The 14,518-nt window shown below is 31.1% G+C and overlaps 2 protein-coding genes across 3 annotated transcripts in view; one reads left to right on the top strand and one right to left on the bottom strand.

The window, feature by feature from the left end:
• LOC136984233 (furin-like protease 1) overlaps positions 1-7,846 on the top strand; it is a 48,990-nt gene extending 41,144 nt beyond the window's left edge. Inside the window, exon 16 of the mRNA XM_067281135.1 lies at positions 7,252-7,846. Coding sequence (XP_067137236.1) covers positions 7,252-7,664 — 413 coding nt within the window. The 3' untranslated portion in view covers positions 7,665-7,846. The remainder of the gene's footprint in view (positions 1-7,251) is intronic.
• A 71-nt stretch (positions 7,847-7,917) lies between these two features.
• The window catches only part of LOC136984238 (protein C1orf43 homolog), a 36,539-nt gene continuing 29,938 nt past the window's right edge, over positions 7,918-14,518 (bottom strand). For both annotated transcript variants that reach the window (XM_067281142.1, XM_067281143.1), the window contains 2 exons: positions 12,573-12,631; positions 7,918-8,625 (listed from right to left, as the gene is read on the bottom strand). In XM_067281142.1, the coding sequence (XP_067137243.1) occupies positions 8,442-8,625; positions 12,573-12,631 (243 nt within the window). In that variant the 3' untranslated portion in view covers positions 7,918-8,441. The remainder of the gene's footprint in view (positions 8,626-12,572; positions 12,632-14,518) is intronic.

The following is a 14,518-nucleotide window of genomic DNA, read 5'->3' as shown; positions in this document are numbered from 1 at the left end:
CGCGATTAATTTTCCAATATTAGCTACTTAACTTCCAATAATTGGTTGACTGGATGATTCGCAATACTTCTTCCTTTTTTAAAAAAATTCCATTGTAGAGATCTACAAGTTTTGTATTTGTCTGTTATAAATTTACACTATTTGAAGAACGAAAGACCCCACACTCACTGAAACTCATCTACCATTCCGCCATGTCACTTTATGCTGACGTGTGACGCACAGTGCCGCCTGCCTGTCAACCACTTTTTCTTTGCTTGTACGTTTCTTCACATTGTAAAATGACATTGAACAGAAGTTTCCGATGCATGCGCAAACAAACCTGACCTGCCGCCCAGGTCAGCGTATTTGTATTTAACATGTTTTAATTTTAATATTTCATTTGGCCCGTGAAAAAATTTTCTTTCCAATTCGGCCCAGGGGCAAAACCTGTTGGCCACCCTGATTTAGATACTGTTCGTTTTAGGTTCAACAGTTTATTTACATGTGCTGTTACTTAAGCTTTCTCCTATTTTGACACATTAAAAATTTATTACATTAAGACAAAAATGCAAAAATATTTTTATTCAACATTCACCATCAGTGTAAGTGAGAAATAATGACACTTAGCAAATATTTTGTACATATACGAAATGACTGTGTGAATGCTGACATTTGCCAGATATTGATCATTCACAGTAACATATGCATCATACATTTTTTGCTAATGAATTATTAAGATGGCTTATTAGAATATTGCCCATCGCTGTTTACGGTAAGATTCTGGCTCTGAATAAGATGGGAGACCTCCAGAATTGTAAACTTGTACATGTTTCGTGTTATAGCAGCTAAAACAATGGGATAATTTCTCTAAGCTAAGATGCGGGTAAGTCACTGGGTGCCGCTAATTTCCTACTGCGTAAGGTTTTGGGTCTTTGTGACAGGTGCCGAGCATCATCACAAATAACATCATTGCTCAAAACACGTTTCTTGTGATGTCTGTTTTCTTTAGAGCAGAGTGGTGCATTAATTGTATGGCCATATTTCATGAATTTGAGCGCTAACACTTCCGATATGTCACAGACGACCGTGGTAATACTTTGTGAGCCGAGGGAGCAATTTAAACTTTCGTTCTCGGGAGAACCTTGCTTTCCATTTCATATCTTCACACTTACACTTCTGAGTAAATTGACGGAGCCAGTCAATCGCGATGCAACATAAACTCGTCTATCTTGCAAATAACATCGAGGGATATTCAGAGACGTCACGTTGTTGTTCTTAATGCTCGAGGCTTGCGCTCTTGTCGTATGTCTGTAACGGGATGCATATTGCAAGACCCGATAGATGGTAATATTTTAACCTTGAAAACAAAGATGCATCTTCATTTTTGCACCGATACTCATATTTTCTGCTTTATTCTAAAATGCAAGAGTTTTGCGGCACATTTCCTCATCTTATATGCTTCAGTTATCTGCCGGATTCCCACTGTGCTTTCCAAGCACAAAAAGCTTTTATCCTTTCTTGCACTTCTCCAATTATCTCGCCGTTTTAAACTAATGCATGTTGCGAGTGACTAGACTGTGCTTGGCAAACATTATACTCTATCATAAAATATGCATAGGTTTGCAATTATATATACATGTGATAAATTGTGTAACTTTTTTCTGATCGTCCTATTAATTTTCTAAAATATTGTAATTAATTAGTTTTGTGGAATATATTAAGTAATTATAGTTAAAAAAGATATCTACAATACAACATTTAATATATTTGGCTACCGTCTGCCACAATGTAATTGTATTGACCGGTAGTTTAGTTGTTGTTTGCAATTAAAAACGTCCTTATATCTCTCTGCAAATTAAGATACAAAAATAGATTTATAAATTTTTGGTTTTAGAGTGGTTATTGGCCCATTCGGTAATTTGATTAACTATAAACGATCCAATTGTACATCTTTTGACAGCCTAAGTTGTGGTGATGCTAAGCTGTGCCATAATGTTTATTTGTACTATGAAAAGCTTGATAACTCTATGTTGATAAAAGAATGGGGTGCTACGAGAGAAAAAAATATTGCCAAGTTGGCAGTGCCACTATTAGAAAGCTATTGCTTAGGTCTGCGTTTTTCGAGATTTAATCTTTGTTCTTAATTATCTCGCTGTGGCAAGATTGAATGTCCCATTTTGCACACTATATCAGTTATTGCCTTATCGGCGAATCCTAATAGAAACGAAAGTTTTAGACCGCTTTCAGACTGTCCACTCAGTCGTACGTGTGTACATGCTACTAAGCAACACCACATAAGTCAAATTATATAATGGGCGACCAGAAGCTTTGTCAGGGACGCTCGTGACCTCAAGTTGGTCGTATGGAAAGCTCCATGTCACTCACTGGCTTGAATCTCTCTACCATCCACAGATAAATGCCACTAATATCCATGCGAAAGCACATCTTCAAAATATAAGAATTTCAACAAGATGAACAGATTTGACCAAGGAATTCCACTCTGTGGTGCTACAGAGTGGCCCATACAAGAGCAGCCTTAAATCTTACTCATATTTTTGTACTTGCGTGTAAACAAACAAAAAAATTTTATACGGCATATCCACATACTCATAAAATCAATATCAGTTTATGCTCAATTAGTGATATTTAAAGAATATATGCCAAACTTTAGATTATCCATGCTAATTAGTGCACTTAAGATGCAGATAATCCAAAATAGCCCTCCAAAGTATAATAAAATATTCAGAGGTTTTAAACAAAAATAATTATATATAATTATTTTTGTTTAAAACCTCTGAATAGATATATGTATGCTCAACTCTGTTATAACACAATGCAAGTGTGAGCCCAAAGTTTCGTACTGCAAAGCACCGACTTTGCACACTGTAAAATAATAATCTGGAACTGAACTAACAACTGTCTCGCTTTTGTCCCTTAGAATTGACGGTCGAGGGAGGAAAGAAAAGCCAAATGTCGCTTCCGGTAATTCTAATATTTTGACAATCAGGAGTTCAGCATAGCTCAAACTCTAAAAAAATTCCATTTAAATTTTGTATTTGGTAGAACATGTACTAATTCTTAGAATATATACTTATCTACACAGTTATTTTACAAATGCAATATTTATAATGTAAAATTTGGCATTTTAACTATAAAAACATGTCGAAAAAATGCATTGTAACGCCAGTATTAAGTTTTCTAGCAGATAACTTATGCATCTGTTCTTCATGCATTAGTGTTAGAGTAAAAAAAAAATGAACAAAACTTTTGATACGGGCTTTCTTATACTGTACTACTATTAAAGTAAACTCCTCCTTGCGATTACTGACCTCTTTAAAGACTTCAGTTGCTGTGGTTTGTCACTCGCAGAGTGGGATGCGCTTCCGTTTCGTTTTAAGGAACATCGAGGGAGTAAGGAAATCTGGGAAATATATCTTTTCTTGGTAAGACATTCAAACAATATGTCCAGAAACAATAGAGGTATCATGGTCGGGTTGTATGACTTTGTGCCTAGAATTTCGTCGTAGCTTTCATTCCAGCAAATCAGATCATGAAATTTTTTCTTTTTTTGTTAAACAAGTCATTTTTACATTGAGGCTTGGCATTTGGTCTGGGTAAAACATTTTTGCAGAGATGTTTTGAAGTTTCGCACTGTTTGTTTGCTCGCTTGCTGCTCCTGATGCATTTTCTTATCTGCTGACTTTTTGACATTCCTACAAGAGTTTAGTCCTACCACGCTGCCCCGATAGACGAGACTAAACACGATTGCGCAGATGGATGGACTTGACGTACAAGAAACTGATACCCTTGTCTCTTGATTTCGTGAAACATAATACAAAATTATAACAGAAAAATTTTTAGTAAGCAATTTGTTATTAAACAACTTACCACCCATTTTTAAACAAATTAATGTAATTATTAGATTCCTATGTCAGAGTACACTATAAAATTATTTACAGTGTAAACACTATAATTGTACAACGCTGTATTGTAAGATTTTCACAAAGTACTATATACCTAGAAAAATTTATCAACAATTCAATTCATTATTACTCTTCGGTTATTCGAGAAATCTACCAGTACTCTCTGCCGTCAATTACCAATGATATGTACAGAATAACAAGAAAATGGGAGGTATGTGTACTGAGTGCAAATCTATCTAATGTAAAAAAGCATTGCACAATTTATCCATCTGAATTTTACAGCATATACGGTAAAACAGAGCATCGTACGCCTAGCAAGATTCTTTTAAGATGTTGGGATGCATAAGGATTACTTCCCCCGTACTAAAAATTTTCAGCTATCCAATCTTACGATAACAGATGCTCGGTTAACCTTTTGTATTTTGAATAATCCCATTTTGAGTGTCTAGTTTTGTGTTCAAACCAGACTGTTTTTCGTAATCATTTTGGCATTAGGGAAAATGTTCCTCTCTCAAAAGAATCCTAGAATTTTGTAACATTAGTGTAGAAATTAGCAACCCAAACGTGTTAGATCTCTCTCAAAATATTTCACGATATGTAATGTGTTGTAACAAAATTCTTCGGCATCACTTAAAACTAGTTTTATGTATGTTAAATTTTAATATGGAAAATTAATATTTAAATATTGTAAAAGCTATATTGTATATATAATTTGAAATTATTTTTTTTTATACAAATAAGAGAACTCAAAATGCTCAGGCTATTTACACTAAATTGTAGATTTTTAATTTTATATTTATAAATAAAGTATCAAGTTTTGAAATGACGACTCTTTTCATTAGCTGGTCGACACTGTTATATTTTTGCAACGGGTTCGTCCGTAAACTACGTTTAAAGGGGTTTTGGACCACATAGGGGAAGGATAGTTAAGGTTAAAAACCAAGTTATAATAATTTAATAAAATACATTACATACTGTATTTGACTAAATATTGTCTTATTAAGTTAATGTGGATCGTGCACCTACACTGCAAGAAAATCGGTTAAGCACAAATTCTCTTTGTAATACCGCTTACTCCCTCTATCCGACTAAAATGTCGTGTTTCCAGGACCTGCTTAAGAATTATCGATAGACAAAATCTAAACGTCAGAAAGTATTAACTTCTGATCTGTTCGAATTCACAAATTAAATAGAAACCTATGTGGGTCCTGCTTAAAAACTTTTTCACCCTCTAAAGAGAGTATGGAAAGTAAATTTAATCTATTCTGTATTCATCCAGAAATGAATGTCATTTTTAAGACAGTTTAAGTAAGTAGCGTTATAGTTTTACTCCTTGCACCCTGTGAGCACTAAGAGGGCTTTTTTTCTCCCGTACCCAAAATGGGAGCAGCTGCACAAGGGACGAGACCCGACATATTCGAAGAAGAGACCCACGAAAAATTCTGGGAATCGTTCTCCGGTTTCCCGGAATGGAGCCAGTGCCCTAATTAAATCCACAATATTGCTACACAATATTGTGTATTTAATGTACAATCCACAATAGGCTTCAAACTACATCCAACAAAATTTATAGTTGTTGTGTTACCTAGTTTATTACAAATTTTGAAAAATGCAAGACTTCTCCCCTCCAAAAAAGTTGTTTATGAACTTCCGTAATGAAATATGCTAACTTGAGAATAGTGATAATCTTACAACTATCACTTTGTTGAAAATAGTATCCTATCCTGGTTATGATTCACCTCAAGTTATTTAAAATATGCCTAAATAATTAAAAACATTAAACCGATGTAATCTGATGTAAGGTTAACCCTCTTATAATTTCAATAGAACAAGTACTGCAACATATCGTATGATACAAGAGTTTGTATGAAATTGTCTTTCATTTACAATAGTTTGCATATTCTCCCTATATGGCAAAATCTTTACTTTGCCACGAAAAATTCGCACGTAAAAAATTTTGGAACGTAAGCCCACTTTTTATATGTAATGTGATAGGTTCCACGTAAACTCTGTGTTATAAATAACAACCACATTATATGAGGGTTTTTAAAAAATTTGTTCATAAAATTTCTGTAAAAACTTGTAATTTATGAAAAATAAAATATATAAACAAAACTTCAACAAATTTCTATAGAACTTTTTTTTAAATATAAAAAAAAAATTGATTTAATGTAATAAAATTGAGATGGTAATTAGTTTTTAAATGTTTAGCCAATAATAATTCAATTATTTATACAAACCAAGATCTAAGTTAATACATCCTGTAAAAATTATGTATTTATTAGATTTCCAAGATTTTAATTTTCAAACACTTAAAAGTTGATATGTTTACATTTTGTAAACATTAATCCTAGCCTGACAGTCAGTGTTTCTAGAATTGACTACTAAATTTGTTTTCAAATTATTAGTGTGAAAATTTATGTAGTTTATCAAAAGTGCAAATGCTGTTGGCCACTGTGTCAAAATGTAATCCATTTAGTACAGAATAATCATTTTAACACTTGCCTTCCATATAATTTAACATTGAGATGATTGTATTTGGTCTATAGTAACATACTGTAATACGGTGGAACCTGGTTAACTCGAAGTTGTTTTCTTTTGCCAATTGTCCAGCCGGGGATTTGTGCATTAAATCGAACTGGTAAACAACTCTAACAGGGTTTTATTACAGTATTTTCATAAAACACACTATTTTTTTTTTTAATTAAAATTTGATGTTCGTCTATTGAATAATCAAATTTTATTTTGTTCCTAACTGACATATTAAATAAATGGACTTTTGATAAATGGTTGTAGTCCAGTTCTAAAAATTTATTTAAAACTTTTAAAATTTTGCTGCATAGGTTAAAAGTATAATAATCTTAAAGAGTGGTGTGTTTGTGATAAAAAATAAAAAAAATAGGTAGATTCTAGGCACAAAATAACACAATTTAAAAAAATCTTTACTAAGCACTTAGGAGTGAATGGTTCGTTCAGGAAAGCATTTCTCTGTTGCTTATTTAACCATTTGAGTTTCTGGACAATTCCAAGAGGTTCGTTGACAATGATTCTACATAATTAAACCCACAGAAATATTGTATGGTTGGTTTATTATGGGCCATTGATAAACTGATGCTCAAAATCTTTGTATTCTTAGCCACACCTCCTTAGCTATAAGTCTGAATTATTTTCCTCTGACTGTTTCGAGTTAACCAAGTTCCACTGTAATACATAAAAAAAAAAAAACGTTTCTATCTGCTAACATCAATTAATCATTTGTGCTTAAAGTAACAAATTTATACAGTTGTTTAAGAACAACTTTAACATTACTAAATATAAAATATTCATATAAAACTTCATTATTTTTCAGATTGTAAGAAAGAGGAGTTTATTTTACATGAGCAGTGTGTTACTGTTTGTCCCACTGGATATACAAATATAACTATAGATCAAGACAGGGCATTGTGTGTTGTTTGTCACTACACCTGCTTTTCTTGTTTTGGTCCCAATGATTATCAGTGTTTATCGTGCCATGGAGATTCTGTTCTAACAGATGATCGATATTGTTTACCCAAGGTATTGTCTGATCGGCTCAGTGTTATTGGCAAGTGGTACGTTGCTGTGACTGTTGTATTTGTATTTTTAAGTATCATGATAGTCTCTGCATTTGTTTATGTATTTCTCTACCATTCCAATCTGTTTTGTAAAAAAAATGAAGGTTATGTTGGCCTAGAGAAAACAGAACCGCTACAGTTCAGCCTTCATGACAGTGAAGAAGAATAATGCTTATTTTGGTTTTTGTTAAATTCATTCTCAAATTTTATTTTTTTTTTATACAGTGCATGAATTTAAAAATGAAAATTGAAGCAAAATCATGTTCAAAAGATGAACATGGCATTTTATATTTTTACACAAGTTTTAAAATTACTTAACCATGAATATCCTTAATACTAAACCAAACTGCCTAACTTAGTATTTTGGATACTGATATGGAAATTGTTATTTTGTACTTCTATTTTGTAATAAAATTAATTTTCTTAAAATTCTGTACACAAATTTTAATTCGCATTGTTCTCAGGCATTGTCTTTACGGAGATAAATGCTTTATTTAAATGAGACAAAACTGTCTTTTAGTTTCCAATATTTATTGTCATCAATACTTAATAAATAAATTCTTTTGTTCCGATATATACAGAATATTCACAAATAAGCATTGAACCTAAATATTTTCATATGACAAAATAGATTTAAAATATCAAATTTTATAAGGAAAATGGAAACAAAATTTTAGAAAAGTGATATAAAAGTGAAAGAAATTTACTGTATTTTTTGTTTTTTTATCTTGATTGCAAAAGTTTACAACTACATTACAACTTATTTAAAAAAATATAGCTTTGATCTTCAATTTAATATATATCCTTTTGAAACCATTCACCTGGGAAAGAGAAGAGGCTCAGAATTTAAAGGCAACTGGTTGAAAATTGTTTCCTTACAATTTTCAAATGGAAACCAATCCTTTTTGATTAATACGGATGACAATTTGTAAAGTGAACAGGGAAGCTAAACAGTTGTTTCATTCATAGATTCTTCTTTGTTCATATTTAGAGACATTGGCCTTTTCAACAATATTGGAGGCTGTTTCTCATTCATTTTCTCATCCACATCCATAAAGTTCTTAAGATGTTCAGTGAGAACTTTTAATTTATTTCCATCTAATTTTTGTGATGGACAGTTTTCATTTAAGCTGAAAATAAATATATATTAGTGATATTTAATAAATACAATAATATAAATAACTAATTTAATAGTATTCTCTTTTTTAACATTTTAATAATAAGTGTATCGGTTTTGAGGTAAGAATTCTTAATATATTTTTTGTTGGAATAGATGTTTACACTTAGTTTCATTTAAATTCACTTTAACATTAGTTATGTATAAATTTTATTAAAAAAATCAATAAGAAACCAAATATGTAGTAAATCAGGAAAGAAAGCATTTAAGAATTAAGTTTTTAGAATGATATTTTAAGTTCAGTGTCAAGTATTTGTTTTTGAATCTTAATTCTCATATGTACTGAATATGATTTTTATGAAACCATAGTCATTGGTGACAAAAGTTTCACCAAGATGATGAACTGGGCCGTGTTCAGTAATGCAGAACACCTAAGTTAGAATTCTAAGTGGCTTGGTGGAGCTAAGAATAATCATTCAGTGATGCTCAGAACATTCTTAGTTAGACAACTGGGCAAATGGTGGACGAAGTTAAAATTACAATTGTAACAATTGTCGCAAATGAACTGGTCGAAAAGGATGAAAAAACAAATACAATTATTCAAATGGAAGCTGCGTCAGATTCTGATGAAATTAACGAAGCAATTATTAATTGTAATAAAAGAAATGGATCGGTATTTTCCGTTAAAATGTATTTGAAATCTTATACCGATGTATGATAATTTTACATTTTGAATTCATTTTAGAATGAGTTAATGATTTGAATGAGAGAATAACATTGTAATTGTTATAATAAAATATGTTTAGTCTAACATGAGCAGTCATCTTGCAAATTGTATCATGAGACAAAAACTATGACATCACTAGTAGAAGTTAGCATAGATAAAAGAAGCTGACTGAACTAGCTAGAATTCTAGTGGTGGGAGGAATCAAGCAGTAGTTAGAAAAGAGTTCAACTTTGCAGCATAACTAGACTTAGCAAGAATTCTGCATTACTGAACATGGTCCTGGTTACTTGTTACAATTATCAGAAACTTTTAAGGTAGAAGAGTTTTGTTAGATGTATGGTAAGAATTATATATACAGTTATCCACTCAAGATGTTTTGACATTGTTGTTAAGGTAATCAATTCTTATCCTAGAGTCAGCATGTACAGTACATCTGCAGAAAAATTTGAAATATGTGAATAATCCTCCTCCTTAATGGAGATTGGTGCCAAGATTACTGCAATATGTAGTCAAATGAAGAAAAATACTGGCTAATGTATATGTTAATATGTTGTGTTCCTTGTCTTGGCTGATTTTTTGTCTATCAATTGTTGATTCAAGAATGTTGATTGTCTTTTTTGTCTTTGATTAACACACACATAACTGAATATATTACTGAAAAAATGGCCAATTAACTTCAATTATCTCATTTGTCATTATTTAAGTTTCATTATTAGATCATGTCTAAGGTTAGAAATGATTCTGAAGAATTTCTTTGATTAGGGAACAAATCAAACTCAAATTTCTTGTTATTACAACACATTAGCTTTAAATAATACACACACATTTCTATACATATGGGAGAATTTTAAATAAATGTAAAATGATCTTATTCCTGACTTAACAGAATCTCAGTCAAGAGCAATAATTAATGGTAACAAAATGACAATTCATGGACTAACATTACAATGTTCACAAATCTCCAAAACAAAGCAGCTCCTACATAAGAAAGTATTTCTCATAAAAGCAGAATTTATAATTAAAGAATTGTATTATCGTGGAATTATTCATATATAGATATAAAGAAATAATGTCATCATTGTTCAGCACTCACTTTCTAACAACATTGCTAAAATACAATAAAATCCATTTATTGTGATCAGAAATGGCATGTCTTAAAAGTTAAGAAAAGTTTTACTAGTATTTAATTGTAATCAGAGCTTTGTTTATCTTCAGGTAAAGAGTGCATACTAAAAGCTTTAAGAATTTCACTTATGTTTTGAGGCTAATAGGCAATGATTTAACCCAGGGTGTCAAACTGATGGCCCCCATTGTGATTTTTTTGTGGCCTGCAGCCACAAAAAAATCACAATGGGAGCCATGAAAAATCACAATGGGGGCCAAATCATCAATGCTCTGAAATTAAATAACACAACTTACAGATCAAGATTAACTGATAGACAACCTTCATTATGGCAGATGTTTGTCTTTGAATCCAGGTACAGTGGAACCTCGGTATACGTCTGCTTTAGAATATGTCCAATTTGGAAATACATCCTGTTTGGACAAAACAAATTTTGCTCAGTATACGACTTAATTCAATTATATGCACCATCTATGAACAAGTAGCACTACTGGTGTACTAGACCAGACTAGACGTTCACAGTGCCAAGGTTTATAACTTTGTTAAATTTCTTCTGATTTTAATTTGTAAGTAAAATTTTATTGTTTTTATTAATCATGAATTGCAAAAAGGCAAATGAAAAGCAACAGAAAACTAAAAAAAATGACTAGAATCACAATGGAACTGAAAAAAGAGATTGTTGAGAAATATGAAGGTAATATGCGTGTTCAAGATTTAACTGTTGCATACCATATTCCGAGAACGACGATATCAACAATCGTAAAAAATAAAGACATTATTAAATCTGTTAACGTTGCAAAAGGGGTTAAATCAATTTCTAAACAGATTATTAGTATTAAGGAGAGTTTGTTTTGATTTGATTAAATGATTTAAATAATATAATACAATATACTGTAATAACTTTAAAAATCTAATAAAATTTATTTTTTTATTAATGTGCTCAGTGTTTAAATTATTTTACAACCCCATTAATATACCATATCAAGAGGGTTTTTTTTTTTACATGAGAACAGCTGAATCATTTTTACATTACTTCTTATGGGAAAGATTGGTTTGGTTATACGTCCTATTCGGTATAAGTCCAAACATCAGGAACGGATGAAGGTCGTATACCGAAATTCCACTGTATTAGAAAACGAGGAGGAGGAAGATAGCACTGGCAAGTTTCTGGTGAAAACAATTTGTTTTATAAATATGTTATTATATAAAATTAATAAAATTCAACAATTATGGTTCTAGAAGTTCTGTATTTACTTGATATGCCATCATGTGACTTTTTCCTGTTTCCTCAACTAAAATTTCCACTTCATGGTCACTTTTTTGAGTTGATTGATGCTATAAAACAAAATTTTGGGTTTCACAAAAATGACTTTAAAGCATGTTTTGAGGATTAAAAAAATGTTGGCATACATGCATTGCAGTGGGAGGAGATTACTTTGATGGAGATAAAATAAATTTTGATGAATAAATTCAAATGTTGCATTTTATTGAACCATTCCCAATACTTTTTGATCACAGGTATATAGTAATAAAAAGGCTTTCATGTTAATAGTGTTATGAGAATGTAAATAAATTTTAGGTTACAGGATATCTATGTTCAATTAAAGATACTGACTATCAGAAGTACCCACACAACATGTGAAGACATGAAATCATTATCATGCAAATATGGAAGTCATTCCAGCAGTACTAAAATTCTTCATGCTGAAAATTTTCTGAGAAAGGATATAAAGAATTTATTTTATTTGAAACATTTTTGTATCAACTTTGACTATAAAAATCTCTCTCTTAAAACTAAATTAATTCTTAAAAACCATAATTTATATTTAATGTCTCTGACCAGTCAATTTTTTTCATGAAGCTTCCTTCATCTGATTTATTTATAATTGAGAATTTGAATTTCAGGTATGTATTAATTTAACTAAAATTTAAGCTACATGTCTGTATTTGAATCCTTTAAAAACTAATAATTCTTTGAAAGTTTAGAGTAAATCACATAAAATTTTAAATAAATCATTACTTTTTCTTTAAAAACATTTAACAAAATTATCAATTTCAGAAATTTTCAATTAGTTTTTGAGGTTTCTTATATTAGAAGTCAAATACTTACCACTTATAGATCTGTTCCATTAACTCAATAAATAAAATATAATGTTCAAAGTTGAATTCCTATAAATACAAAGAAAATTTTATTATATCACTCTGTATGTAATAAATACATATATACAGTAGAGTCCCACTAGTCCAAACTAATTGGGACCGAGTCCTGTTCGGGTTAGCCGAATAATTGAAATAATGCAGAAGCAAGCAGTAAAATAGGTCTGGTTTATATAGATCCAACACTGTCAATGACTCTTGTTTCTGTTTTTGTTTGTAAGTACAGTACAGATCTGCTGTTTTAATAGGCCATGTCAAACACTAATTTATTAGTTTTATACAGTATAAATACAGTACTACAATAAAATACAATTTTTTTTTTTTTTTTTTGTTGTGGAATTCTAAATCTTTTTGTACCATTAATACCATTTAAATTCAACTGGAAAATATAAAAAAATGTATATTTTGCAAGCTAAAAAATTCCTTCTCCACCAACTGAAACATGTTCAGATTAGGCGGATATTCAAATTAGTGGTGTTCGGACTAGCAGGACTCATATATACAGTCGAGTCCACATAAGTCGACACCATCAGTTAAGTAGTCAGTTTCTGTGGTCCCGGCCGACTTACATAGGCATTAATGTTAAAAAACTCCGGTTTACTCGACATCGTTTAACTCGTCACCACTGGATAAGTTAACATACTTTTGCTGTCCCACACTCCGATAAGTCGTCACCCCCTCCTGAAAAAAATTAATTCGCTCCACAAGTGTGGTGCGAACTCATTTTTTTTCAGGAGGGGGAGTCGATTTATTTATTAATATATAATTAATATATTTAATATATATATATATATATTAATAAAAATGCCTTAACATTTTATGTACTTTTATGTATAAAATAATAACAGATAAACAAAAAGAAAATATACAATCTACATCAACGTCACACCAGAATCCAAGTTTGCATTTTCTCACGCTAGAGTCATTAAGAATCCTTAGATGTTACTTGCCAACAATTGACAATTGTGAAGATGATGTTTTCAAGGCGTTCGTGATCGTTGAAAAAGAAAGTCGAGACAGTTAAGTGCTCAAAACAAACAACACTAAACGAATTTTTCAGTTTTTCATCTACAGAGTAATTGTAAATGGAGGACACTGTATTGTAAGCCTATACTACTGTATTTTATTAATTGTAGTTTTGTGTTTTTTTTGCCAACTTTGCTTTAGTTGTCACATCAGATAACTTGACACATTTCCACTTCCCCTTGGGGTGTCAACTTGTGTGGAGTCGACTGTATACATATACATATATACAGTAATCTTAAATCTTAACATGTGATGCATCAGACTTAAAAAAAATGAATATTTTAACTATTAGAATATGCAATTGAGCCTCTAATCCAACTTTCAATAAACCGACATCCTCTCTATTTTGATACAACTTCTTGGAACACTTAAATAGTACATTCAATCCATGTATATTAACTCAATAATGCAACATTCCTTTACTCCTTGGAACAGTACTACAGTACAGGTAATAATATCTGCTTTCTAATCTGAAAATCTCTAGGTGATTGTCACTTTGTTGTTGTAGAAGCATGTGACCACTTATAGTATAAGTCCATTAAGTCCACATTTCTTCTTGTGATACTAGTAGAGTTTGATGAAATAAATAATCTGTTGCAACTATCAGACTGGAAAGATAATTTATTACAACAATATTGTCTTGAGGTAATGAATGAAGACAATGAGAAAAAAATCCATAATTTTCCTGACTTCACCAGGAAAGTTTGCAATATGCTCTTTTGTTGGAATCCATTTGCCAAAAGTTATGTTGTTTCAGATGTCACCCGAGCTTTTATAGAAAAATTTCCTAGGACAAAATCTAAATCTACTAGATACATATTTTTACTTCAGACAGTAATTAATTAGCAGATGGCACCACACAAGTTTATGAGA

This window comes from Centruroides vittatus, unplaced genomic scaffold (assembly GCF_030686945.1).
Source record: "Centruroides vittatus isolate TY-2023 unplaced genomic scaffold, ASM3068694v2 contig_911, whole genome shotgun sequence".
Taxonomy (NCBI): domain Eukaryota; kingdom Metazoa; phylum Arthropoda; class Arachnida; order Scorpiones; family Buthidae; genus Centruroides; species Centruroides vittatus.
Note: the sequence above shows the minus strand (reverse complement) of the source record. Positions and strands in the feature narration are given on the sequence as shown.